Source organism: Fukomys damarensis, unplaced genomic scaffold, assembly GCF_012274545.1.
Source record: "Fukomys damarensis isolate Sample0158 unplaced genomic scaffold, DMR_v1.0_HiC HiC_scaffold_16, whole genome shotgun sequence".
NCBI lineage: Eukaryota > Metazoa > Chordata > Mammalia > Rodentia > Bathyergidae > Fukomys > Fukomys damarensis.
In genome coordinates, this window is record NW_022900928.1 from 98646597 (window position 1) to 98674348 (window position 27752).

At 36.7% G+C, this 27752-nt stretch overlaps 1 protein-coding gene across 1 annotated transcript in view; it reads right to left on the reverse strand.

Annotated features, from left to right (window-relative positions):
* Positions 1-13349: 13349 nt before the first annotated feature.
* Positions 13350-27752, reverse strand: part of Akr1d1 (aldo-keto reductase family 1 member D1) — a 78359-nt gene continuing 63956 nt past the window's right edge. The window contains exons 5-9 of the mRNA XM_010631704.2: positions 26884-27006; positions 24114-24223; positions 23263-23428; positions 20672-20754; positions 13350-14443 (exon numbers count right to left, since the gene is read on the reverse strand). Of these exons, the coding sequence (XP_010630006.1) occupies positions 14401-14443; positions 20672-20754; positions 23263-23428; positions 24114-24223; positions 26884-27006 (525 nt within the window). The 3' untranslated portion in view covers positions 13350-14400. The remainder of the gene's footprint in view (positions 14444-20671; positions 20755-23262; positions 23429-24113; positions 24224-26883; positions 27007-27752) is intronic.

A 27752-nucleotide genomic window follows, 5' to 3' on the forward strand; every position in this document is an offset into this window, starting at 1 on the left:
AGAAGTCTGAGAAAGGGAGGTAGGCCCCCAGTATTCTCGTAATGCAGAGAAGCTGGCACCAGTATCCAATAAGAAAGAAATGGTCCTACCTGCCACAGTTAAGGCTACCCTGGGCTCCTGGGCGGGATCCGCGTTGGGCCAGGTGTGCCAGGGCCTCTTCATAGTCCCTCAGTTGTCGCTAGACCTATCAGGTCCACAGGTTGGGGAGCTGTGGGGCTGACAATCGAATGACAGTTGGACGCCAAGGGACAGTCTATACCCCAATGTCCCCTCTGGTGACATTTGGGACAGGGCTTAGTTGGCACCTTGGGATTAAGACAGTCCTTTGCTCAGTGGCCTTCCTGATTATACCTGTAACAGGGGCCTGGTGGTTGGGAGCCCTTTTGTAGGGCTTTTCTTCCCTGTGGCACAGGTGGACTGGTTGAATTAAGAGCCTGTGCTAATAATTGATAGTTTTTTGTAGCTTTAAGGTCATCTCGACCATGGTAGGCCTTGAATGCCGTAGCCAGGACCTCTGCTGGAGGGGTCAAGGGCCCTTGGTCAAGCTTTTTTAGTTTAAGTCTAATGTCGGGGTAGCTCTGAGAAAATAAATGCATCATAATTAATCTCTGGCCATCCACAGATTCAGGGTCTAGTTTGGTATGTTGACGGAGGCCGTCAGTTAGCCTTTGTAAAAAGGCGGATGGATTTTCATTTTTATTCTGTATGATCTCATTAAGCTTTTCATAATTAATGGACTTCATGGCAGCTCCACAGAGCCCATGAAGGAGACAATTAATGTACCTGTTTCGAGCTTCAATTCCCACCTCTGTGTTGTAGTCCCATTCTGGGTCCTGATCAGGGACTGCAGCAGCACCTGCTGGGTGGTGATTGTTGGTTAAATGTTCTTGGTCTGCATGTGCACGAGCCTGATCCAGCACTCTTCTATTTTCCTTGGGAGTTAAGGCATTGGTTAACACTACAAAAAGATCATGGTAGGTTAGTTGATAAGACTGAGTCAAAAGTTGAAATTGTTTTATAAAGGTTGTTGGATTGGCGTAAAAGAACCAAATCTGGCCTGAATGAGAGCTAGTTCAGGCATAGGAAAAGGAGTATGAACACGGACAATTCCTTCAGCTCCGGCTACTTCGCTCAAGGGTGCCATTGTGTGGCCCTTGTGTGTCTTGGAGTGGGTGAGAGGTGGAGTATAGGGTGGGGCGGTTGGTGAGTCAGAAGAAATGGGAAGGGTAGGAGATTCTGGAGGAGGGGAAGAGTCGGATGGTGTAGGAGGAGGGGTGAGTGGGTTTTTTGCCGTCTGGTACGGGGGAGGGTCTGTTGGAGTGGGGGAGTCAGAAGAAGGGCGGTTGGTGGTAGAAAAACCTTGGGTCAGCAGAAGTATTGGAGCAGTTTTGGCAGAGGAACAGAGAGAGGGTTGATTAGCAAGATAGGAAAAGCCTTGGACATATGGGAACTCCGACCATTTTCCTTGTCGCTCACATAAATTGTAAAGGTCTCTAATTAGACCCGATTCAAAGGAGCCGTTAGGCGGCCAGACGTTTTGATTGTCTAATCTATATTGGGGCCAAATTTGAGTAGACAAGCAAATTAGCCATTTGGGTTTTAAATCAAGACCCTCCAAATTCCTGAGTAAGCATCCCAAAGGAGAGTCGGCGGGTATAGAGGAACCAGAGCCCATGACCACCAGGACAGGAGGTTATCAGAAGACCAGACGTCTCTGAGAGTTCTGATAAAACTCCTCTTTTTCTAGACCTGGCCTAGAAAGCTGAAATTCAGTCTCCCGCGAAGGCGTCCCTTACATGAGATAGGAATTTATGTGAACTAAGTCCCGGATTTAGTTCAGTTGAGTCCCGGACTCAACGGAGGCAAACCCGGTTTGCCAAAACTGAGGGACAGAGGACCTGGGCCCCAGCCTTGTCCCGGACGTGGTCCTTGTGGGTGGTCTGGAGTCTGGGGTCCCTGTTACCCTGAGGACTTCTCAGAAAGGGGAACTTACCCAAAAAGGTGTGGGTCATAAGATCAGGAGGTCAGTGATGGCTGCAAAGATGGCGACGAGGAGAATGGTCGCAGACGTCGGGTGGATGTCGAATAGGGGTGCCCTGGAATCTGGGTTTCGGGCCCCAGGCATTTAGCCCGTGGACCTGGCAATCCCAGATCCCGCTTCTGACACCAATTAAAGGGGTCATGCGTGCTCCTTCGGGCGCGCCCTCCCAATCAGGTCACTCACGCACCGAGAGGTCCAGCAGGAGATCTTTATTGAAGGGAGTCAGGCGAGGCACAAAGGCCGGGAGGCAAAGAAAGGGAGGCAGGTTGCCAAGGGAAGGAGTGTTGGCTCATTTATAGGGTCTTGGGTGGGAGTTTTGCAATTTTATGGGAATTAGCTGTTTTTTAACCTATTGCAGGCCATATTGCCTTATAAGGTCTTAGTCCTGCAGGAGTCCCTTATCAGATGTTGGCGTCATTTCTGGGAAGAATTCAACTCGGGGAGGAAAATGAAAATGAAGTTGGGAAAATGAAACTTAAATTGGGAAAATGAAATTTAAGTTAAGAAGAACCCGGAAGTCAGGTATAAAATGGAGGAGTTTAAAGTAACATGTACAATTTCCTAACAATAGGACCCTTACAGTAAATTGTTACTGAAATCTAGGAAATTTTATGATATTCTTCTGGGTATAGCAGGATAATCTCTTTGTCTTACTTTTTCAGTCTTCCATAGCCCATATAATAACAATCTCTTATCACTATCCTTCTGTATAGGACCACATCAAAGTAAAAGAGCCCCCATGATTACAACATGAATAATGATGTGCCTTTTGTTTGTGAAGCATGTTCTTGCAATTGAAGTTGTAATCATGGTACTTGAAGCCTTATCACTTTCTGTTCTGGCTCTTAGCCTTCTGGTTGCCCAAGGCCATTTTAAGCAAAACCCAGGAGTGATCTTCTTCCTTGAAATTGACAGAAATGTTCTTCATGCTGTAATTGCTCCTCATTTCTCTACAGTGACCCTGGTGTGTACAGTGTCCTTTCAGAGGCTCCTTGCTCAGAAGGCAGATGGAGTTGGCAAGAGGAAGTAACTAGCCTTAGGGTTTTGTAATAGATTTTTTTTCTTTGCTTTATTCAGGGAGGTGCTAGAAAGATAATGTTTATACACCACACAGTCATAATGCATTGGTGTTTTTATAGCCCAGGGAACCCCTTTAATATTGATATATCTTCCTGTTTCTGTCTATTGTCATCCCTCCTCCCCCATGGCTGCATTGTGAAAGTGAATGCCATAACTTCACTCTTTTCTTTTTCTTTGATTCTAAATTACCTCATAGTGTGTTCTGTTTCTCATTCTAAGTTCACTATTTGTGTCATTTTCTTTCATCAGCAATAGTACTCATTCTCATTAATTAAAAGAATGATACTTGATCTGAAGAAAAGACTGGCAATTTCATCCTTTGGAGTTCTGTGTGTATGTGTGCATGTAAGAATAACACACTGATGGAATATGAAGTCAGTAGTTTAACATTTTTGTTTGTGTTTTGTTGTTATTTTATAAAAATCCTCTACCACTGAGCTACATCACCAGTTCTTTTAAAAATTTTATGTTGAGACAAGATTTTAATAAGTTTTCCAGGCTTAGCTCCAACTCTTATCCTCTTTGCTCAGCCTCCTGATTAGCTTGGATCACAGGGATAATTGTTTTGGTCTGATGTCTTTTAATGTAGGTCTTTAATGAATTATCTGAAGATTCCCTAAATGTTTCTTTTCATTTTTAATTGCCTTTAAGCCTGAAGAATGTCTAAAATTGCTCTTATCTTTGTAGCAGATGTTTACCTTGACTAAAGTTTTCACTATTCATTTTTCTTCAATGCAATCCCTTGTTTCTATCATGGAGGATTTGGGGTTTCTGATGGTACCCCTTTTTAATTCTAGGCATAGCATAGATTTTTTAAAATTTTGCTTTTTTGTGTGGTACTTTAAGAAATTTAGAGCAAGAAAGAATACTATCTAATCTAATCTCTCATTGTTCCCATCTCATAGTAGCAGTCTATTATTTACTAGAGCAACTTTTGTGTTGATATATTGAGGAAATTATTCATGGTTTCTATTTCCTGTATTAACTCATTTTCATTAGGACTCATTTGTGTGCATGCAAAAACTCAGATACCAAGAGCATAAAAATCATTATCAGTTTAACAATCTGAGAAAAGATAAAATGAAGGAATAAATGTAGATGAATTATAAGGGATGGGATGTTTATCTTAAGCACTATAGAAATGGGCTTAAACAGATTAATTTTTTGTTATGTATCATCAGCTGAAATTGTGGCATTAGGAATCAGCACATTTTTACATCTATCAACAAATAAATTTCTATTAATAGGATTTCTCCACCTCTATAGTATTGACATTTGAGCAGGATCATTCTTTGTTGTAAGAGCTGCCTGTGCATTGTAGGAAATTTTGCAGTATGACTGTACCTACTAGGTGTCAGTATCACTTCTGTGTCCCCAATACCAGTTATGACAACCCAAAATATCTCTAGAATGAAAGGAATGAAGCAACTCACTCAATAATACAGTTTTTCAATACTAAATGATATAAACCTATAACGTTACTGTGTGTCTATTATATCCCACTCTACTTTAAAATAGAATATATCATGTCATAATCTTATAAAATATTCAACACATCGATTAGTGATATTATCTAAGCTCAGTGTGACTACAAATAGACTATAAAAGCTAGATGATAAAGTTCTAACATTAGAAATTAAAATAAAACAAGAACTCTTGTAAACAACTGTCAAAGAAGAAATCAAATTTCAGAATACCTAGAAAATAAAATTGAAATTATTACATTGATGAAATGTTGATTAAAACAATACTGAGAAAAAAATCATTACATTCACTGTTTATGTTAGTAGATAAAAAAAGAAAATTAGCCAAAATATCAATGAAATAAGCATTCAACCTATGAAGTTAAAACCAATACATTGATAAGCTAAGAAAAGCAGATAAAAGAGATTAATATAAGAAAATGAGATATTAGTGAATTAAATAAAAAAACAGAAAGACAGGAACAGAAGTATAGCTCAGCGGTAGAGTACTGTTTAGTATGCTCTAGTTTTTTAGTTTGATACCCAGAACCAGAGAGAGAGAGAGAGAGAGAGAGAGAGAGAGGAGGGGAGAGAAGAAACAAAACCACAGAAAAACAGAACTATTTGAACATTTTCTTTTCCTTTTGGAAATTTGGTCTCAGTGAAATCAAGGAAAAAAAGAAAAGGAAAGAAAAAAATTGATTAACCACTAATTAACAGCTAAAGGAACAAAAGGATAAATATATAAAATAGGAATAGATAAAAGCATAGGAAAATTAATGGAATCATAGTGAGGCTAGGATATATAAGAGAGATAGGCAGATTAGGGTAAAAAGTGCCTGAGAAAAACAAAAAGAGTAAATTAAAAAATAAACTGAATAAACTGAAGGGCAGGACCCAAGTGAGCTGAAGATAAGCTTGGGAAATTAGAATGCAAAGAACAAAAGACACATAACTGAAAAAGCCTCCAAGGGCTAGAATGTAAAGAACAAAGAAATAACACAGCCTGTTTTCTAGACATCAAAAGCCTGGCAGCAGTAAACAGCAATTGTCTCTCTGAGTTCTGGCACATTTCCCTGTACTCTTTTCATGCCTAAAACTGCATAGAAGTCCCTGGACTTAACTATCTATGGTATTCATCTTTTGGAATCCCTCTGAACAGCAGGAGCATTCCTTTTTGTTCTTTCAAATAAATCACGTCCCAGTTCATCCCCTTCTGCTTGCTGTTTTGTTGCATCCTTCTTTGTCACCACAGAACAAGAATACAGAGTGGGCAAGATGTGGTTACAACAGGAGTGTAAGAATATATGACTTATATACATATATAAGAATATGTGTAGCCCAAATGCTTAGTATAGAGCCTAGCACAAAGTGGGCACTCAAAAATATTTGTGGAACAAATGGAAAAACATAAATATTTTATTAAACTATATTGCATAAATACATTGTGAGAAAAGATAAATTTGTAAAATTGACCCTAAACGAAGCAGAAGATGTACAGGCTCCTTAGGGACAGAAATAAAATTCTTAGGTAAATTCCCACAACACTTTAAGGAATACTATGTATAATTTTAATTTTATTTAATTTGTCCCTATAAAAATTTTCTCTTTAGTAATGAATTAAAAATAATTTGTAATAGAAGCTAAAGAGTATACATAAAGAAAGCTACAGGACAGTCTCATGTATAAATATCAATATAAAAATCCTCAATAGCACATTATAACATAGTAGTATAGTAAGAAAAAAATGTTCAAAATCATTTCCACCATTACCAACTAAAGTTGTTGCTCCCTGGTCTAATTTTAAGTGAGATATGTTTAGTTCCAAATTCTCTGATAGTTCATCCCTATCCTGACAATTCCAGGACTGTGTCAAAGGGGATTCCCATGCTTTTAATTGCATCTCCTTTGTAGGAGGATTTATCAATAACTAGATTTAAGGTGGGCCCTGCAAAGTCCATTTTGTCAAGAAAAAAGTCCCACTATGTAGTTCACCCATTCTCTGCATCTCAGCTCTCAAAGTGGCTAAAATACTAGTGCTTGCAGATTGTAACTAGAAGTGATTATCTGTACTTCCATTGACACTTCCAACTGAAACTATCAAAAGTAATATCCTAATCGCTGTTTTCACTATATAAATCACCACAAAAGGGCAAAGCCACCTAACATTCAATACAGAAACAACTATTATAATTATTTATTGACTTCTCCTAGGTTGTAAGTATAAAAGCTTGCTGGGGATTTTGAAGATCAAATGGGATCTTTTCCCTAGAATTAAGGAAGAAAATAGTGAGACGTTTTCTGTTTGTATATCTAATACAAATATATCCTCAGTTCATGAAAACAAAATTAAAAAGCTACATTAATAGAGCAATATGGTGGAGTAGGAGGTATCAGAAATAGCCTTCCCCAAAACTGAGTTAAGCAGCTATATATGAACAAAAATAGCCCTAAGCAGGAGGGCTCAAGGATCCAACTAAGAATCTTCTGCCACACAGTGGAGCAATCAATGAGAGTAATGATACAGAAATAATTACTGGGGAGATAGGCATACCTTAGATAACTGGAGATTGCTAGGAACAAAGAAGGAGGGGCTATCGGTATCAGCTGCTGGGTTTTTAATACCATGTTGTGCAGAAGACACCATCAGTGTTTGCCACTGAAGTTAGTAACCACAATCCATCACTACTACAAATGCTCTGGAGAGGAAAGTGCCACTTTACTCTCCTACTCGCAAGAAGAAAGTACAGTTGAGACTGGAGCCATCTCCTCTGTACCTGCATATACCTCAGACCCTGAAGCCGCAGGTGTTCCATGTATGTTTGGGCTGTAGACTCTGGTTTCATGGCTGTGCTGCATGTTCACAGCCCTCAGACTTTGAAACTTCTGTAATAATAGGCTATTTTCACACTGGGCCCAGAACTGAGGTTGCTTTGTGTATGCATGTGGTCCAGACCCAGCCACATGGCCACTCTGTGAGTGTCTATGCTTTGGAATTTCCATAATAAAATCAGGAAAACAAAATGGGACATTCAACATAGAGATAGAAATAATAAAAATAATAAAGAACAAAGCAGAATAAAAGATGTGATTGAAAACTGTGGTGAAGATTTAAATTTTAAAAATTACAGTAAAAGACACATTACTATTAATCCCTTCCAAAATACTCCCCCTTGTTTCCAACATACTTATCTCATCATTCTTGACACTTTCTGGCACTCCTCTTTCATGACTGTTTTTAATTGTGCTGTCCCAAATAAATTCAAAACAATTACTTATCATGATCATTTTGCCAGAGTTTCGTGGTGCCAGATTCAGGGAATAAGGTAGCTGAGAACACACCATACTAGTTTTAAAAGCTTGCCTTTCTTTTGAATGGTACTGAGCAGCAGGACTCACTATATATTTGATCACACCTTGTAAAAATACTCATGAGAAGGTACTTCCAGAACTACCTCAGAAAGTGACAAAAATGATGAGATACATGTACTATAAGCAAGGAGGAGTACTATTTTGAATATGATTGATAGCAATATATATTTTACTATATAAATTTATGCAAATATTAATTATATTTTGATTATACCTGATTAGAACTGGAGACTGCACAGAAAAAATTAAAGTTTAATAGACCATCAATAACAGAAACATGATTCTGTGAACTCTATGACAAGGTATATGAGAATATATAGCCAGGGGAGAAAGAAAAAAGAATGAAGAAAACTTTCAGGATTTATGGGACCATCAAGACAGCTAACTTTTTCATGTTACAGATTTTATAGAAGAGAAAGATATAGAAAATTTATTTCAAGTCATGATGGCTAAAAACTTTCCAAATCTTGGGAAAGATCAATAGTAAGGTACATAAAACAAAATACTGAAGGAGGAAGAATAGTTTTAAACTCATTTTGTAAAGCTGAAATTATTTTGATTTCAAAACCAGATGAGAGCACTGAGACCAACATCTCCAATGAATAGATGCAAAAATCTTCAACAACATACCAGAGAGACATATTCATCTGCACATTAAAAGGATCATTCACTTTAGTCAAGTTGAATTTATTCTTGGGATGCAAAAATGGCTCAACACATTTGAATAAATTAATGTCACACATTATATTGGCACGATGAAAGACAAATCATGGGGTCATTAAAATTCGACAAAATACAATACTGTTTAATGATAAAATTTTCAATTTGCTGAGGATTTAGCTCAGTGGCACCACACCTGCCTTGCAAGTGCAAGGTCCTGAGTTTAATACCTGGTACCAGAAAAAAAACCTCAATAAATTAGATATAGAAGGAATGTATCTCAACACAGTAAAGATTACATATAACCAGCCTGCAGCTAACATGGTACTCAATTTTGAATGGATTTTAGCTTTCTGATAAGATAAAGTCAAGAATGAATGTTCTAAAATCAAATTAGTTTTCCCTGCTCTCACACCCCCTAAATACAACACTTTGAATACCAGATATGTGGCTTTTCTCCACACTCAAAGCAATTATCCACCAAATACTAACTAGATGTTCTACAATTTAACTCAATTCTGATACTATCTACCTGGAAATAGAGTTGTATCCCACAGGTTAAGGAGCCCATGAGACTTCTGCTTACTTCAGACAGCTGTTGTAACCCCCAGGCTGGGATCTTTGCTTTTGATGAACTGGCTACAGATTTCAGTTTCCACAAACTTTTCCTTGGGTTCAAATAATTTGCTAGAGTGGCATAAATAACTCAGAAAAACACTTTATTTGCATTCTACTATTGTTTTTACAAAGAATGTCTTAAAGGATTCAAATGAACAGTCAGAGAAACAGATACAGAAGGCAACACCTTAAGAAGTCAGGGATTTCTGTCTCTGAAGTTGGGGTATGCTACACTTAGGGTATATGGACATGTAACTGGAAGCTGTCTGAACCTTGTCATTTCGGGGTTTTATGTGGAAGTCTCATTTCATTGGCACAATTGATTAAATCATTGGCCATTGGTGACCAAATTAACCTTCAGCCAGAAATAGGGAACTAATGTGTGATAATTGTGCTATCAACTTGAATGAGAAACACCTGGAAGATTGGTTTAAATTGTGTGTGTGTGTGTGTGTGTGTGTGTGTGTGTGTGTGTGTACAATTGACTTTTGAAGAGAGAAGGCTCATTCTGGATGTGGATGGCACCAGCAAATAGGTTTGCAGCCTGTATGGAATAAAAAGGGGAAGAAGAAGGAAGTTTTGCTTCACCTTCTTGGGAGGAGTTCCAGTCTTTGTCACCAACTTTGGATGTTCACCTCCAGGCTTCCAATGCAGACTCTTCAGCCTTGCAGCACAGACCCTTCAGCTTCCTGATACAGACTCACATGGGACTCTGCAGTGAGACTCAGGGCTTCAACATTTGACTGGATATTTTGGATTTCCAGGGTGTAATGGTCCTTTTGCATTCTTTCACACCTGACACCCACAGGTGTTTGGGTGGCCATTGTAAGCCTACCTTGATATAGATCTGTTCCTCTAGTGAACCCTAAGTTATACAGTTCCCTTGGCAATTAGCTTCCCCCAACCAGTGGTTATCTAAGAGCATCAGTCATCTCATTATCACACAAAAAGTCACATCACTTTAGTTTCTAAGGTCTAATGAGCTGTCTTCTAAGGACAGAAACCAAATAAATATTTCTTATTATATCACAATATCACAGTCATTTTTAGTTCTTTTCAATGTAGCACTGGAAGTCCCTACCAAAATGATTGGGCAGAAAAAGAAAAAAGTTAAGTTGTTGAAAATTGCTGACAGGAACTTATATATAAAAAACACTAAAGAGTCAACCAAAAAACTATAACTAATACACAAGTTCAGCAATATTTCAGAAAAACAAATCAGCATTAAAGAATCACTTGCATATCTACACAGAAAAGGAAAAGAAAGAAAAAGGTAATAATGTGAAGAGATGTATAGTAATTAGTTTGATTATGGAAATAATTTCACCATTTATAGGTATATTGGACACCTTAAATATACACATTTTTGTGAGTCATATCTCAATACAGCTTAAAATTAGAAAAAATAGTTACACTGAAATTGTTACTGAGAAAAAGTTAAACCCTTTAGCTTCACTTTTCTTAGTGGACTTCAAAAAATTACTCATTTTGGAATTCACACAATTATGCAATAGATTATTAGTTCCCCAGTAGCTTTGCTGTAAATGACACCAATGACTGAAGCCACCTAATGGGTTAAAACTTTTCTACAGGAAATGCTATCTACTCCTGTAATCTAGGGAAAATTTACCTTTTCTCTATCTCCCCAGTCCTGGGTCAGGGAGATAGCCTTTTGCTGTCTTTGTTCTCTGGGGGAAAAAATGCCTTTTGTGTCCTCATAATTAAATGCAGAATTAACTACTTCTGGGGAAAAAAACACATGAGTCATGAAATTTGCAAATCAGTAAATTTTAAAAAATCTTATTGAGTTTATTGATACTTTTAAAGTATACAGTACAGTTACATTCATCACTGGGATCTTGTATCCTTACATGACAGATCTTGGTTCTCATTTTTCCCCCATACCCCTGCCCTCCCTTCACCCCCTCCACACTCCCCCATTAACAAAGACTTTGTTTCCATTTTTTCCTTTTCTCATATTTTTTCTTGTCTCTTATCAAATCAGTAAATTTGATTTATGTTACAAAATCCAGAACATTCACTGATCTAGAGATAACAGCAGCTTATGTGTCAGAAAAACAGACCACTGAACTTTGTAGTCACCCTGGAATTTAAAGTTAACTTGGTGCTTGTCTATTTAATTTGCCTTCCCACTGTGTAAGTCTTCTATTGCAACCCCTGAGCAAATGGTCTGTTTTGGTCATTGCCCTCATCTTTTTTGTTGTTGTTGTTTGGCTAGCTGCACACAAATCTTTTTCCTTGCCCCAGCAACTTGAACTCAAGTCACTGGCCTTGTCAGTTAGTGAGCCATAAGTGTGGCTTAACAGTTACAAGGAACTAATGGTAGGCAGAGATTTCTAAAAACCTCCAGCAAATATGAACAAATGAAAAATTCAAAATTACTTGAGATATAGTCATTTAGTGATGTGATCAAGGTTAAGTAACAAAAAGTATACATTAGCTATATTTATGGGGAGTAGACTTCCATAGTTTAATAAATGTAGTAATTGAGCAGGATTATTTCTAAATTTTTGGCAAATATATTTTCTGAGTAAATGTAGTAAATGAGCAGGTTTATTTCTAAGTTTTTAGTAAGTAAATTTTCAGGTGAAAATCAATTTTAATATATACAAATAGGAAGCTTCGGATTTTTCTTTTGTTACACTAGAAGACAGTTAAAAAGCATCTTACTTGGATAAAAGAAGGACTAAGCATAAATTGTCTCTCCATGAATAGCTTTAAAAATAAAATAAGATCTGATCCTTTTGTAGCTTCCCAAAAATTAGACTACATGACTTTGTAATGGACACTATACTTAGCTGAAGCTTTTATGGTAAGAATGTTGATAAATAATGCAGTAAGATAAGTCATAATAGTGCTTTCTCTGGAGGGAAGATGTGGATTGAGAAGGCAAGTGAGAACTTCCGGATTGCTGGAAATGCTCATCTGCCTCTGGGTGTGCATAAATGAGTGATACTCACTGAGTTATACACTTCAGATGAATGGACTCCATGTGTAAGATTTGAATAAGCTAAAGTGACTCCATGCTAATAGGCCAGACTGTGCTTCTTCATATGCTAATTGCTACCTTGGTTAACAGCCCACCCAGGGGCAAATGGTATGACAAAAGGTGACCATAGAACATTTCCTGCATAAGATAAGCAATGTGCTTGCAGTCTTCTTCTGTGAATTCCTTGACTCTTTGTTTAGAAAAACCTTATAAAAAGTACCTCAGTTCCTGAGCAGATGCCTCTCTGAGCTACCTGGCTCCAGGAGTGCCATCTGGCCAGACTAATAATGGTCTATTTACCATCTAGTCTGGTGTGTTCCCTCCTGGATTTCTCATTTCTCCATTGAGCTCCTGGAGTCTTGCTGGGGGTTAGGATCCTCGCTGGGTGTTAGGGCCCAGCATCACGGAGGCCTTTTTCGCAGAAGTAAGGCCCTGGGTCTTGCCTCCGGAGCCATTGTTGGGCTATAGAACTCAGCATCGTGGAGGCCTTTTTGGCTGTTCACGCTCTGTGGAGTGGAAGTGAGACTTTAAGTCTTACAAGATAACTCCAGATATTTGAGATGATCTGGGTTAATGTCTAGGTGGAATATCCTGAGATTGCAACTGTAAGACTTAAGTCTCACTTTTACTCCTGGAGCGTGAACAGCCAAGAGGCTTTCACGATGCTGGGCTCAGAAGCTCAGCGAGGCTCCAGGAGCTTGTCGGACAGCGAGAGTCACGCAGGAAAGAACACACCAGGCAAGTTGGCAAATAGACCTTTATTAGTCTGGCCAGATGGCACTCCCGAAGCCAAGTAGCTCAGAGAGGCAGCTAGCTCAGAAACAGGCCATTTTATATAGGGCTAAGGGGGGGGGTTTACACTTAAAACTTACAGGAAGAGGACAAAGGCAAAGAATCAGTTGATCTGAGCTAGTAGTCATCAAGCATATACTTGACCATCACGTACTAATGATCAGCAGATCGATTATCCATTATTCCATTTACAACTTAGATTATAATGTTCAGAATATTCAACTACAGGCAAGCAAGGAGTGTGATTTATGTTGGGTCTCTGTGTTTACTACAGTTTCCCAGCTACTTCAAAGCAGTTACCTATAATTCACAATTAATCATTAGTTATCCTATAAGGGATGGGGGGGTGACAGTCTCTAAGTCATTTGCTCGTCAACATGGAGTCGCTGTGGTTCAGTCAGGCTCTTACAGCAACAAAAGCACTGAAAAACCTGCCTCCATTTCCAACATCCTATCTTTGTGAAGCAGGGTTTTCTGTAGTGACACCAACCAAAACAAGTAGAGTAGGCTGGACACAAACAACACATTTCAAGTGTCACTGTTTCCCATCACCCCCAGGCAGGAACATCTAGTTGCAGGAAAACAAGCTCAGGGCTCCCACTGATTCTGCTTTATGATGAGTTGTATAATTATTTATTATGTATCATAATGTAATAAATAATAGAAATAAGGTGCACAATAATTATAATGTGATTGAACCATCCCCAAACTACTGCCCTGACCATGAAAAATTTGTCTTCCAAAAAACTAGTCTCTGGTGCCAAAAAATTTGGGAACTATTAGTTTAGCAGGATTGTTCAAGAATTACCTAGTTCCCAGAGAAGTTCTTGCATTTTGTTTGATTTTCTTTTAAGTATATATGTGGTAAGGAGTCCCCAAGACCATCCTCAGGTTCAATGATTTACTGGAAGTGCCCATAAAATCAAGGAAATCTGTAACATTCATAGCTATCATTTATTATAGTAAAATGATACAGGTTAATATTAGCCACACTAAAAGGAGAATAGGGTAGTGTCAAGGAAGGTGACCAGGCACAAACTTCTGGTTATTTTCTTCCAACAGAGTTGTATAAGCAGTGTTTAATTATCCCAGCAGTGATTGAGGTCCAGTGTTCTTACTAGAGTTGGTCACACAGACATGGAATACTTGTATGGCTGACTTTAGTGAGTCAATCTTCAGCACTGTAGTGGTCCACCGTAAAGGACATCATAAGTAGAGGCCACTTTCACTATATAAAAGTTAAGTGTGGCATTTTTCTCTCACTAAGTCCTCTGAAGATAGTAAAACCCTTTTTGTTTCCACTTCTGTGGGAACTACCCAGTTTAAATCAAACTATGTAGAGAGAAAAATCAAATTCTCTGAAGTCAATATTCATCAGAAAACGGGTAATCAGGATGATCACTCCACCTGTCAAAACAAAAGCAATCAGCTCACTCCACAAGTGGCACAGTTATGTTACTAGCATCTTTAATCACTTTACTAGCCACATTCACATTCATTTGTGTTTTATTTCTCATTCACAGTCCTCCCTTTCCCTGTGTTCCCGAAACTCTGGAGAGCACCTTCATGTGAGTGTGAGTGTGTGTGGTAGGGTATAGAAAGGTTGGTTGCTGCACACCAACATTTCACCCAGAAGGAAAACACATGTGAATCTTGCCTCCCTATCTTTTCATGAAAAGTAATATTACTTGTGATGAAGATTAACCTTATCTTTTAAATAACCATAGTCCCTGGTCCTTCGAGAGATGCAGATGAAAACAACACTGAGATTCCACTTCACGCCACAAAGAATGGCTGCTATCAAGAAATCAAAGAGTAACAAATGTTGGCGGGGTTGGGGAAAGAAAGGAACTCTTCTCCGTTGTTGGTGGGAGTGCAGACTGGTGAAAACACTGTGGAAATCAATATGGAGATACCTCAAAGAGCTGGGACTAGAGGTTCCATTTGACCCAGCCATCCCTCTGCTGGGTATCTTTCCAAAAGAATTAAAGGATTGGTACCAGAGTGATATATGCACATCCATGTTTATAGTGGCACAGTTTGTAAAAGCTAAAACTTGGAAAGAGACCATTTGACCATCAGTTGGAGGTTGGATAAAAAGATGTGGTTTGCTATAAAATGGAATACTACTCAGCCATAAAGAATGAGAAATTAGATTCATTCATATGAAAATGGATACATATTGAGAATATACCCCTAAGTGAAATAAATAAGTCACACATGTGTACCAACTGAAGTTTCTCTGGAGTGAATATAATAGTACATAAGATTCCTAATGACATAACTGAAATTGTGAAATGGGAAGAAAAGTGCTAAAGGTGTAGGGAAAGTGGGAAGAGTAGAGGAAAGGTAATAAGGGAAAGAAAAAAATAGGAGAAAATGAAAAAATGGAAATAAAATGTTTTTAAATGTGAAGGGGAGGAGGGAGTGAAGGGAGGGCAGGGACAAGGGGAAAAAATGAGAACCAAGACCTGTCGTGTAAGGTACAAGATCCCAAAGATGAATGTAACTGTACCTAAAATGTACCAATAAACTCAATGAAGATTAAATAAATAAATAACAATAGTCAAAGAGCCTGAGTCTGGAGTGTATATATTCAGCCATAGAAATAGATAGGCATCCAAATTCTATAGATCACTTTAATAAGCCTTTCATCAATGATCTGTTGAAGAAAAGGTTGCCAAAAAAAGAAAAAAAAGGATTGTAGAGGTGATTTGAAGAATTGGAGAGATTAATGAGACTAAGAAGTAAAATGCTTGTGTTGGTATATAAATATATGTTTTGTGTAGATGTATAAACTATATAATTTTCATTTTTTGTAGTGGTGAGATCAAACCCAGAGCCTCACAGAAGCTAGCCAGCCTTCTACCTCTGAGCTCTATTCCTACTTTATTTTTTTTAATTTTTTTCCTTTTATTGAGTTTATTGGTGCATTTAAGGTATACAGTACAATTACGTTCACTATTGGGATCTTGTACCTTCACATGACAGGTCTTGGTTCTCAGTTTTTCCCTTATCCCTGCCCTCCCTTCACCCCCTCCTTTCCTCCCCATTTACAAACACTTTATTCCCATTTTTTCATTTTGTCATATTTTTTTCTTTTCCCTTATTATCTTTCCCCTACCCTTCCCATTTTCCTTACACCTTTAGCCCTTTTCGTCCTATTTCACATGGTCAATTATATCATTAGGAACTTATTTACTGTTATAGTTTTTCATACCAGAAAAACTATTCAGTATTTATACCCGTGACTTATTTATTTTACTTAGGAGAATATCCTCAATATGTATCCATTTTCCTATGAATGAATCTAATTTCTCATTCTTATGGCTGAGTAGTATTCCATTTTATAGAAAAACCACATCTTTATCCAGTTTCCAACTGATGGGCAAATGGGCTATTTCCAAGTTTTAGCTATTACAAACTGTGCCACTATAAACATGGGTGCACATATATCACTGTGATATGATTCTTTTAATTCTTTTGGAAAGATACCCAGCAGAGGAATGCCTGGGTCAAATGGAACCTCTAGTCCCAGCTCTTTGAGGTATCTCCATATTGATTTCCACAAAGGTTGCACCAATCTGCACTCCCACCAACAATGGAGAAGGGTTCCTATCTCCCTGCAACCCCACCAACATTTGTTATTGATTGATTTCTTGATAACAGACATTCTTTTTGGGATGAGGTAGAATCTCACTGTTGTTTTCATCTGCATCTCCTGAATAACCAATGATGTAGAATATTTTTTCATATATTTACTTGCTGCTTTTACTTCTTTGTCTGAGAAATATCTGTTCATTTCAGATGCCCATTTCTGAATTGGGTCTTTATATTTGGGGGGGCTGATTGTTTTGAGTTCTTTATATATTCTCGATAGTAGTCCTTCGTCTGAGGAGCAGCTAGTAAAATTTTTTTCCCACATTGTAGGATGTCTTTTAGTTCTGTTGATGGTTTCTTTTGCAGTGCAGAATCTTTTTAATAAGATGAGATCAGACTTGTTGATTTTTTATGCTAGTTCCCATGCTACTGAGGATTTGTTCATAAAATCTTTTCCTATGCCAATGTCTTCAGGAGTTCTGCCTAACTTATTTTCCAGCAAGTTTAGTGTTTCTGTTTTAATGTTTAGATCCTTACTCCACTTGGATTTTAATTTAGTGCATGGTGAAAGATAAGGGTCCAGTTTTAATCTTTGGCAAGTTGAAGTCCATTTTTTCTAACACCATTTATAAAAGAGACTGTCTTTCCTCCACTGAGGATCATCAGCACCTTTGTCAAAGATGATGTAGCTGAGTACAGCTGGATTTGTTTTTGTGTCTTCCAATCTGTTCCATTGATTCTCAGATCTATTTCTTCACCAGTACTGTGCTCTTTTTATCACAGTGGCTTTGTAGTATAATTTCAAATTGGGACTTGTTATACCCACTGCCATGTCTCTGTTGCCTAGGATGGCTTTTGCTGTTCTAGGTCGCTTCTGGGTGCAAATTAATTTTTGGATTCTTTTTTCTAGGTCTTTGAAATATAGTGTTGGAATTTCAATTGACATTGCATTGAATCTGTATAGCAGTTTTGGTAGTATGGCCATTTTTACTATGTTGATTCTTCCTACCCAGGAGCAGGAGAGATCTTTCCATTTTCTTATATCCTCTTCAATCTCTTTTTTCAGAGTGCTATAGTTTTCAGTGTAGAGGTCTTTTGCTTCTTTTGTTAGATTGATTCCTGGATACTTCATTTTTTTGGATGCTATTGTGAAAGGAATTGTTTCCCTAATTTCTCTCTCAGTGACTGTTATTTGTGTACAAGAAGGCTATTGATTTTTGGGTGTTGACCTTGTATCCAGCTACTCTGCTAAAAGTTTCAATGAAGTCTAGAAGTCTTTTGGTAGAGTTTTTTGGGTCTTCAACATAGAGTATCATATCGTCAGCAAATAATGACAATTTAACTCCTTCTTTTCCTATCTTTATTGCTTTAATTTCTTTCTCTTGTGTAATTGCTATGGCTAGTGTTTTTATAATTATATTGAAGAGGAGTGGTGATATTGGGCATCCTTGTCTTGTTCCTGATTTTAACATGAAAGTTTTCAGTTTTTGGCCATTTAATGTGATGTTGGCTGTTGGTTTTTCATAGATAGCCTTTATTAAATTGAGATATAGACCATCTATTCCAATTTTTTGCAGGGTTTTAATCATGAATGGGTGTTGAATTTTGTCAAATGCTTTTTCTGCATCTATTGAGAGGATCATATGATTTTTGTCCTTTACTCTGTTAATATAGTGTATTACATTTATTGACTTATGTATGTTGAACCATCCTTGCATCCCTGGGACAAATTCAACTTGGTCAGGATGTATGATCTTCTTGATGATCCTCTGTATTCTGTTTGCTAGTATCTTATTAAGGATTTCTGCATCTATATTCATTGGCCTGTAGTTTTCTTTTTTAGTTGCATCTTTCCCTGTTTTGGGAATCAAAGTGATACTTGCTTCCAGGAAAGAGTTTGGAAGTATTGCTTCCCTTTCAATTTCTTTGAAAAGTTTGAAGAGTAATGGCAGTAGTTCTTCTCTAAAAGTCTTGTAAAATTCAGCAGTGAATCCATCAGGACCTGGGCTTTTCTTTGTTGGTAAATTTTTAATTGCATTTTCAATTTCATTTATTATAATTGGGGTGTTTAAATGTTTTTATCATCTTAGTTCCACTTTGGTAATTCATAAGTATCTAGAAATCTGTCCATTTCTTCTGTATTTTCCATTTTGTTAAAGTACAGGTTCTCAAAGTAGGTATTGATTATCCTCTGGATTTCTGTTGGATCTGTTCTGACTTCACTTTTTTCATTCCTAATTGCATGGATCTGAGCCTTTTCGTTCCTGTTTTTGATAAGGTTAGCTAAGGGTTTATCAATTTTATTTGTTCTTTCAAAAAACTAACTCTTTGATTCATTTATTTTTTGTATTGTTTTCTTAGTTTCCATTGCATTGATTTCTGCTCTTATCTTTATAATTTCCTCTCTTGTTTAAACTTTGGGTTTTTCTTGCTCTTGTTTTTCTAGGAGTCTAAGATTCATCATTAGGTTGTTTATTTGAGCTCACTCTGTTTTCCTAGTGTGGGCATTCAGTGCTATGAATTTTCCACATAAAACTGCTTTCATTGTGTCCCATCGATTCCTGTATGTTGTATTGGCATTTTCATTTATTTGCAAAAATTGTCTGATTTCTTCCTTAATTTCCTCTGTGACCCATTGATTGTTCAGGAGAGTGCTGTTTGATTTCCATGTGTTTGTGAAGTTCCTGTGGTTTCTTGTGCTATTGATCTCCAGCTTGATTGCAGTATGATCTGATAATATACAGGGAATAACTTCAATTCTTTTGCATTTATTCAAAACTCTTCTGTGAGCTAGTTTGTGATCTATCTTGGAGAATGACCCATATGCGGCCAAAAAGAATGTATATTCTGATTTTGTGGGGTGGAACACTCTATAAACGTCTATTAAGTCCATGCTTTCAAAAGCTTGGTTCAATTCTAGTATTTCATTGTTGACTTTTGGCCTAGATCTGCCTATTTGTGAAAGCGGGTATTTAGATCCCCCACTACAATTGTGTTAGTGCTTATTTGGTTTTTCATGTTTCTTAATATTTCTTTTATATAGTTGGGGGCATTCGTATTTGGTGCATATATGTTTATGATTGTCATCTCTTCCTCTTGAATTGTTCCCTTTATAAGGATGTAGTGGCCTTCTTTGTCTCTTTTAATCAGTTTTGGTTTTAAATTTACTTTGTCGGTGAATAAGATTGCTACCTCTGCTTTTTTCTGGGCTCCTGTCACATGGAGAATTGCTTTCCATGCCTTCACTTTCAGTCTATGGGCTTCTTTTTGCACTAGGTGTGTTTCTTGTATACAACATATTGTTGGATTTTGCTTCTTAATGCATTCTGCCAGTTCTATTCCTCCTTTAATGTTATTTTGTTTGTTTGTTTGTGTTGGTACTGGGGTTTGAACTCTGGACCGTGCACTTGCAAGACAGGTGGTGGAACCACTGAGCTAAATCCTGGCCCAATGTTATTTTATTTTTAAAAGACCTGCAATATTTAGGGAATGAAGGGGTACTTTAGTTGGTTAGCTGTACTTGGCTGTACCTTGAAGAAGTGAAAAATTCTGCTGAGAAGTTAGTAGGGGGAACTAAAAGCTTTACATGTTATAGGCAAGAAAGTATTTGTAATGCTAGGTTCTTTTTTACCAACCTGGTGCTCTGCCTAGATTATCATTTCTTTTTCTCAGAAATACTTTTCATAAATTTGCACTTATTTGTACATCAATCTGAATTTTAGGAAGAAAGCAACATGTTAGTTCAATATTTGTGCTCCAGTTGTTTTCACATGTATACACTATGAGTTAATTTTCTTCGTGTCTTAACCTAAGTCATGGAATATCAGAAATGTTCAGACTCTCTCAAGTGGAATTACGGTGTAGAAGGTTCCTATAGAAGGTGTTTCACATACATGGGTGTTTGATATTCAGAACATGCTGTCCCTACTTTATCCTGACACTTCCCATGGATGCAGATGGAATTTCTATGTAGCATCCTTTATGGCTGACAATACTACAGGGCAATGCCCAATCAGGGGTTCCTCCAGAACTTACATAAGCAGCTCCACTAAGCGGATATTTTTATTCAAGGCTTCAATGTTTGTCATTTCTTCTTCAGTGAGAGCAAAGTCAAAGATCTGAAATAATGGAAATAAAACAGAACATTTTTGAAGGTAGAAAATGAACAAGATTAGAAGCAGAAGGGAGTCAGCACTGGGAGCTCTTTAAAGGTGGGTGGCCATCTCTGTAGATATCTGAGAAGAATTGGGCTAGTGTTGGAGACCACCCACCAATGTGGAGCTGAAAACTTTGTTTTCTCCTTTGTGTTTGAGACAACCCTGTTGGGAATATCTTGCAAGAAATTTCTAATATTCTGAAACAACATATGTTTAAAAATCTGAAAACCCCAGGTAAAGAATTCTTATGATTTTCACATAGGATGCTGAAGTTTTAATTCTATCCTACTGTCATATACTTTTCTTTTTAAAATAGTTCCTAGTTTCTAAATTTGCTTATTTTAACTTTTAATTTATTTTATCTCTGAAATCCTTTCTCTCATAATTTTCAATGTCACTTTTACTTTTTTATTGTAAATATTTTTTCTTAGTTTTTATACTTTGTTTACACTATGATTTTATTCTATGGCCTTTATTAGCATTTTAATATATTTTCAGTTGTATTTAGCTTATATGTTTATAATACCTCTTTTACTTTATTATTTTTCTATACCTAAGTTCATTGTAATGTATTTAATGATTTATAAATTTTAATTATACAAATAGCTCATAAATATAGTAATACCTCAGTTCACAAATGCTTCTGTTTGCAATTTGTTTCTCAACCAACAGAATTTTGACAAAAATTTCCTTCCATTCACAAACTCCATATCAAGTGATAAATATAACCTCAGTCATCTATGAAGAGTTTCTCTTACCACTCACTCTCCTATCTTATTTCCCTTTCCAGACATTCTTCCCAGATATTAAACATATTATAAGGAAACGTGCCCTGATAGCATATTTTTATTATTCTGTAACTTTCTTTTACTTACATAATAGCTTAGTGATCTTAGTGACCTTTTCTATCAAAATATATAGGCTGACTGGGCTGGGGATTTAGCTCAGCGGTTCGGTGGCCTGCCTTGCAAGTGCAAGGACCTGAGCTCAATCCCCAGTACCAAAAAAAAAAAAAAAAAAAAAAAAAAAAAAAAAAAGAGAAAGAAAGGAAGAAAAAACAAAATATATAGGCTGACAATTCATTTAATCACTGTTCAGAGTTTACATGTAACATAATTGTTCTGTGGGTCATTTCTGAGTACTCTGTTCAGAAAATTCTTTTCTGGATCATTTATCATACAAGTATTGGTGTTTATGAGATATTTAAGGGACCAAAAATTTGTATAATATAAAAGCAGTCATGAATGAAACAATCACTTAAAAATGAATCCTTACTCAATCTTCCTTTTTGGTTAACTGATAGCTCAGTCAACTACTTCTTTGAAAATATAATTAAGCCAAATGGCAGAGTGAAGGAAATCTTGTAAAGATACAGGATTTCACAAAGTGAAGCAGAGTGATTTAGGCGATTTCTTTTAATAACAGGCACAATTTTTTCCAAAAAAGCATCTAACAGATATCTAACATGGTTAAAATCTAGTTCAGTATTAAAAAAATAAAATTTAAAAAAAATTCAAGAACTGAAAATCCTCCTCAAAAGAAGCCCTTTAATTTTTTTCAAAATTATTCTTTTCATGACTATTTCAATAAATAGAACATAACAGTTGTGTTATCACCTAATTTTATCAAACATATAGGAAATCAATACTGATTAACTTTTTCCTAGAAGTCTGCACATAGGCATTTGGAACCTAAATTTTGTTGAGAATAAAATGTACATGCTTCCATACATTTTGTTTCAATTTAAGATAAACTTATAAATATTCCTTCTCTACATTATACCTATGCAATGATTTTCCTTGTTTAATGTGGATTGATTTTCAGTGGTTTTTTTTTTATCATTGCAGAAATTACCTTAAGTGAATGGGGATTTTATATTACAAAACTGAACTCCTGACATTCCCCTTCAAAACCTGCATCTCTTATGTTTTCCCATCACAGTAAATGTTTTAAGAAAGAGAGAACATTGATTGTATTAAAACTGATTGAAATGGGGATGTAGCTCAGTGGTGCAGTGCCAGTCTGACAAGTGTAAGGCCCTGAGTACCAAATAAGAAACAAAACAAAACACTCCCATTGTTTGAAAAGTCCAGTGGACAAGGAATTCTTGACTTTCAGAAGAGCTCTTCTATTCAGATGGTCAAGGTAAAAGCTTAAATGACACTGGAGGAGGTGGGGGAAGTAGCAAATGAGAAGAAACTTTTCTGGGGTTTACAATAAATGGAAAGAGAAGTGGAAATGGGTGGAGAAGAAAGGAGGTGTATATTAGACTTTATTTTTTAAGATTGAAGATTACAGTTTCTTTTTTGGGAGTTATAAAGGAAAATAATTGATAATGCAGGGGGTTATTGAAAATTGAAGTTATAGAGAAATCATTAGGAATTAGTGATTGAAATTTCTAAGAATATTCTTTGAAAGTAAAGCAACAAACAGAGCCATGTTTCCAAGTTTCTAAAGTGATTGTCTTACCTGAAAGTTTTCTTTGATTCTTTGAGGGTTAAAGCTTTTAGGAATAACAATCACCCCTCGTTGGATGTTGAAACGTAAAGCAATTTGAGCTGCTGTCTTATTGTACTTTTTTGCCACTGAGTTTAAAAATGCATCCTCTAGCAAAGGTGGAACAGATATATTCACCCTTTAAAAAATCAAAATATATATCATACTTGACTGCAATGATAAGAACCAAAGGTGAATCAATCAGTCTCTTCCATCTCCTACTTACTTGGTCACTTACCAGGACAGTTGACATCACCTGTAGCCATTTTTTTAAATGTAAAGAAATCACTGAATGAAGATTGCTCTTAGAATGGAAAAGACAAGAGAAGCTAATTTATGGAGCTGACTCTTTGAGATTAAAAAACTTTTTTTCTGAAAACTGGGTCAAGTGTAGACAAATGGGGAAAGGCAGGAACCCTAGAGAAGAACAAATAGAGCCACAACTCTCAGAATCAGAGAGAAAATTTTCTGCTTAAGTTTGTGGACCACATAATAGAAATTTCACCACTAAATATTAAATAGATATTAAATAGTTCAGTATATCTTGAATATGGCTAAAACTTCATCAAATAATAATTTAACATTTATTGAGCACTTTTTACATATCACTTAGAGAATACTTCATATACTTTATGTAATCAACACTTAAAACACCCCAGTGAGATATTTTTAGCTCTAATTCATTTATATGGATAATTATATAAAAACGTTAATTCCTTAAGATTATACAGCTATGTAGACCCTTTCCAATCAAGTAATTCTCATTAGTTTTATACCCTATATCAAAGAAAATACATTCTGAAGAGATGTGCAGCATTACTTACCAATTTGGATTCCTAGCAGTCCCCAAAGGGCTATGTGCAACAATGACAATGTCATGTTGTTGGCAAAATTTCAAGAGCTTTGGCTGGGTGAAATATGGATGGCACTCAACCTATTTTGAATTGGAGAGCAGAGCACATAATTAAGACCTTGTAGTCAAATGCAATTTTACATAGATTTTAAAAAATGTTCAATAAGACCAATGTAAATATCATAATCCCCTCCACATTGCATTTTTACCAGCAGTTCTCATTAATGTCATATTTATTTTTTCCCCCAAAAATGATTCAAAAACGTCTTTGCTATGATTTCACATGCTATGTCTTAATCATTCTTTTAATTTTTCATGTTTTCATTGTAAACAATACTGTGATAAATACACATATATCTATTCAAGCATCTAATAGTTTTTATCAGAATAACAGTGCCATTGCTGTGTCTGTATCTGATCATGTGGTTTAAATACCTTTGAAATTGGTTTGTAGTAGTGTTTGGAAAGTTTTAGAGATGTGGCCTAGAGAAGCCTGAGAATTCTATAAGCAGAGCTTGCTGCATGATTCTAGTCAGAGCTCAGAAGATCAGAATGTTAACAGGAATGCAGTCAGTAAAGGCCAGGCTCAGGAGGCTTCAGTTGAGAATGAGGATTCCATTGGTAACTGGATTAGAGGCCACGTGTGTTACATGATGGCAAAAAATTTTCCTGTGTCCTGAGACTTTGTGAGAGATTAAGAGTAAGGGTGGTGAACTAATTGATCTGGCAGAGGAAATTTCAAAGCAGCCCAACGTTCTGGGTATGACATGGGTACTGCTCTCTGTCTTTAGCCAGATTTAATAGTAAAAATTAGGGACAAAAAGCAAAGAAGTAAAATTACAAACTTTAAATTTTGGCCCCAAAGGAATCATATGTAAAGTTCAGGCAAAGGAGATATGGTTTCTTAAGAGATTAGCATCATTGAAAAGAAAGCAACCAACTGATTTGTTTAGGGTCAAGAAAAATGCCTTGGGAGTATCACAGAAACCAGCAAGACCCCATTCATCACAACCTAAAGTGTATAAAAGTGTAAACTCTTCATTTGAGAAAAGAGTTCCTGGAATGCCTCCTTGAGAAAGGTCTGCTAAGGAATTTATTTCTCTATATCTGTATAGTACAAGGAAGTCCCAGATACTACTGGTGGCAAACCTTGAAATCATCCATGTGATGCTGGTTTTACTGGTATGCAAAAATGCAAGAGTTATGAGGTCAGGAAGGCTTCCACCCAGATTTCAAAGGAAAGACTGGAAGACCTGGCAAAGAGCCTCTAGAGGGCAGTTTGTGAAGCTATGGGAATGCAGGCAAAAGGGCTATAGAGAACCCAGGAAATCAGAGATGCCAGGAATGTGGAATGTGTGCCAAGGAAAGCTCGAGGCCATGAATGGAGCCAATCTAAAATGGAGGCTGTATGTGCTGCAACCACTAAGGCCGTATGGGTGAAGCCACCTAAGCCTTATAGAACTTACATTTTACCACTGAGTGCCAGATGTGGAACCCCAGGACCTAATATTTCCCCTGCTGGATTTCTCTCTTGCTTTGATACAATTCTTTTCTATCCTCTTATTCCTCTCTTTTCAAATTGGAATGTTTACCCTATACCACTTTGCATCCTGGAATTCTTGTTTTTTATTTTTATAGAGCTTTGCAGGTAAGAGTATGCCTTGAGTCTTAGAAGATATTTTGACTTGCACTTTTGAAAAATGCTGGGGAAAGGATTTCTGCATTTCCAATTGTACCTGGGACAGCTGCATATATTAGGCAAAATTATGAACTTACTGTCTTTATTTGGAGATGAAGTATGGGATAAAGAGGTGTTTGTTGACAAGAGTGGGATGTGGTAGGGTGGAGTGTCAACTTGATTGTGGGATCCATCTGCAAGATTGGTGGAGCATGCTTCTGGGTGTTACAGAGTGATGGCCTTGGGGTTTATGTCTTGTCCCTTGCCCTTTCCTCTCTGGCACTATTCCCTTGCTCTGTTTCTGGGATACCATGTGCTGAGCAACTCTGTTCTGGCATATTTTTTTTACCATGTTATCCTGCTTTGGAGTCTTCCAAACATTGACTGAATCCCCTGAAACTGTGAGCCAAATTAAGCCTCTCTTATAAATTGTGGGTTTCCAGTATTGTGTCTCAGGGAAGAGAAAGCTGACTAATAGAGACAGATTCTGAAGAATAAAAGCTTGTGGACTGTTTTTAAAGACTCTTGATACTTGTCAAATTGCTTTCCAGTAAGGCTGAACCAGTTTCTATTCACCATCATTTTATCACTAGTTTACCTGGAGCATTACAATAAAACATAATGCAAAAGCATGCAATACAAAATCACCTTTAAAGTTGTTTTTCTAATTAATAATGAGTAAAACATTTTTCATGTTTACCAGCTTGCAATTAGTCTTTTGCAAATTTCTGTCCATTTCTTTTGCTCATTTTACTTTTGAGATTTAGTGATTTTTCCATTGATTTTAATTAGGACTTTAATTCATAATGATATGAACTCCTTTTCTATTATTTAAAAAATATAATGATCTATTTTTGTTTGATTTCTGGATTTGAAGTATCAAATATTATTCTTAAGGATGCAAACTGAGAGATATTACTACATTGGCCCACCAGGGTCTTCATATGATGAGATTTATGCCGAGCAATCAGAAAACTTCCTGATTCATAATCCAGTCTTCTTTTTGTTATTTAAATATTATATTGGGTCCCACCCCACAACCCGAGGAGCTGTTTAGCTGTACCTGGTTGGAAACCGGCTTGTGTTTGAGTCCTGGTTTGTCCAGGATGAGTTCCAGCTGTCTGCGGTTAAAATTAGAGACTCCAAGAGATTTCACCAAGCCAGCATCTTTGCAAGCTTCCAAGGCCTCGGAATAAATGTCAACACATCAAGAAAAAAACCGCACAAGGAGCAAAAATGAATGTTTATAAAGCTAACTGTAAATTCTTTAAAAAGAAGAGTCTGGCATGCTATGACAAAACAAAAGGGGATGGGAAAAGGCAGGACTTTATAATTGAATGAGTTTTAAATATTGTAACCATGTTCTCTTATGTATTTTTATTTTATTATTATTATTATTTGAGACAGGATCTCCTTATGTAGTTCAGGGTAGTCTTGAACTCATTATGTAGCCCAGGCTTACCTCGAACTTGTGGTGATCCACCTGCTTCATCCTCTTGAGTGCTGGGATTACAGGTGGACCACTGTTTATATTTTTAAAGTGTATATTAGTATGTTACTAATGATCTATTTTTTGAAATTTGTTGAGAGTTTTATTTTGGCACAATATTTGATCAATTTTTATGAATGTTCTGGTGTGTTTGGCAAATGTATATTTTTCTACTTTTAAATGGAAAACTCACATTATATATAAAATTAGCACTAGCTTGACTTCCCAGTAATTTAAAGGACTATGTCAGACACCTCCTGCTATGATAGTAGATTCATTAATGTCTCCCTGTATTCTTCCTGTATTTGTTACAGTCTTCCTGTATTCTATGATAGTACAATGCAACATTGTTGGGCTGGGGATTTAGCTCAGTGATTCTGCTGCCTACCCTTAAAGTGCAAGGACCCAAGTTTGATACCTGGTACCAAAAAAAAAAAAAAAAA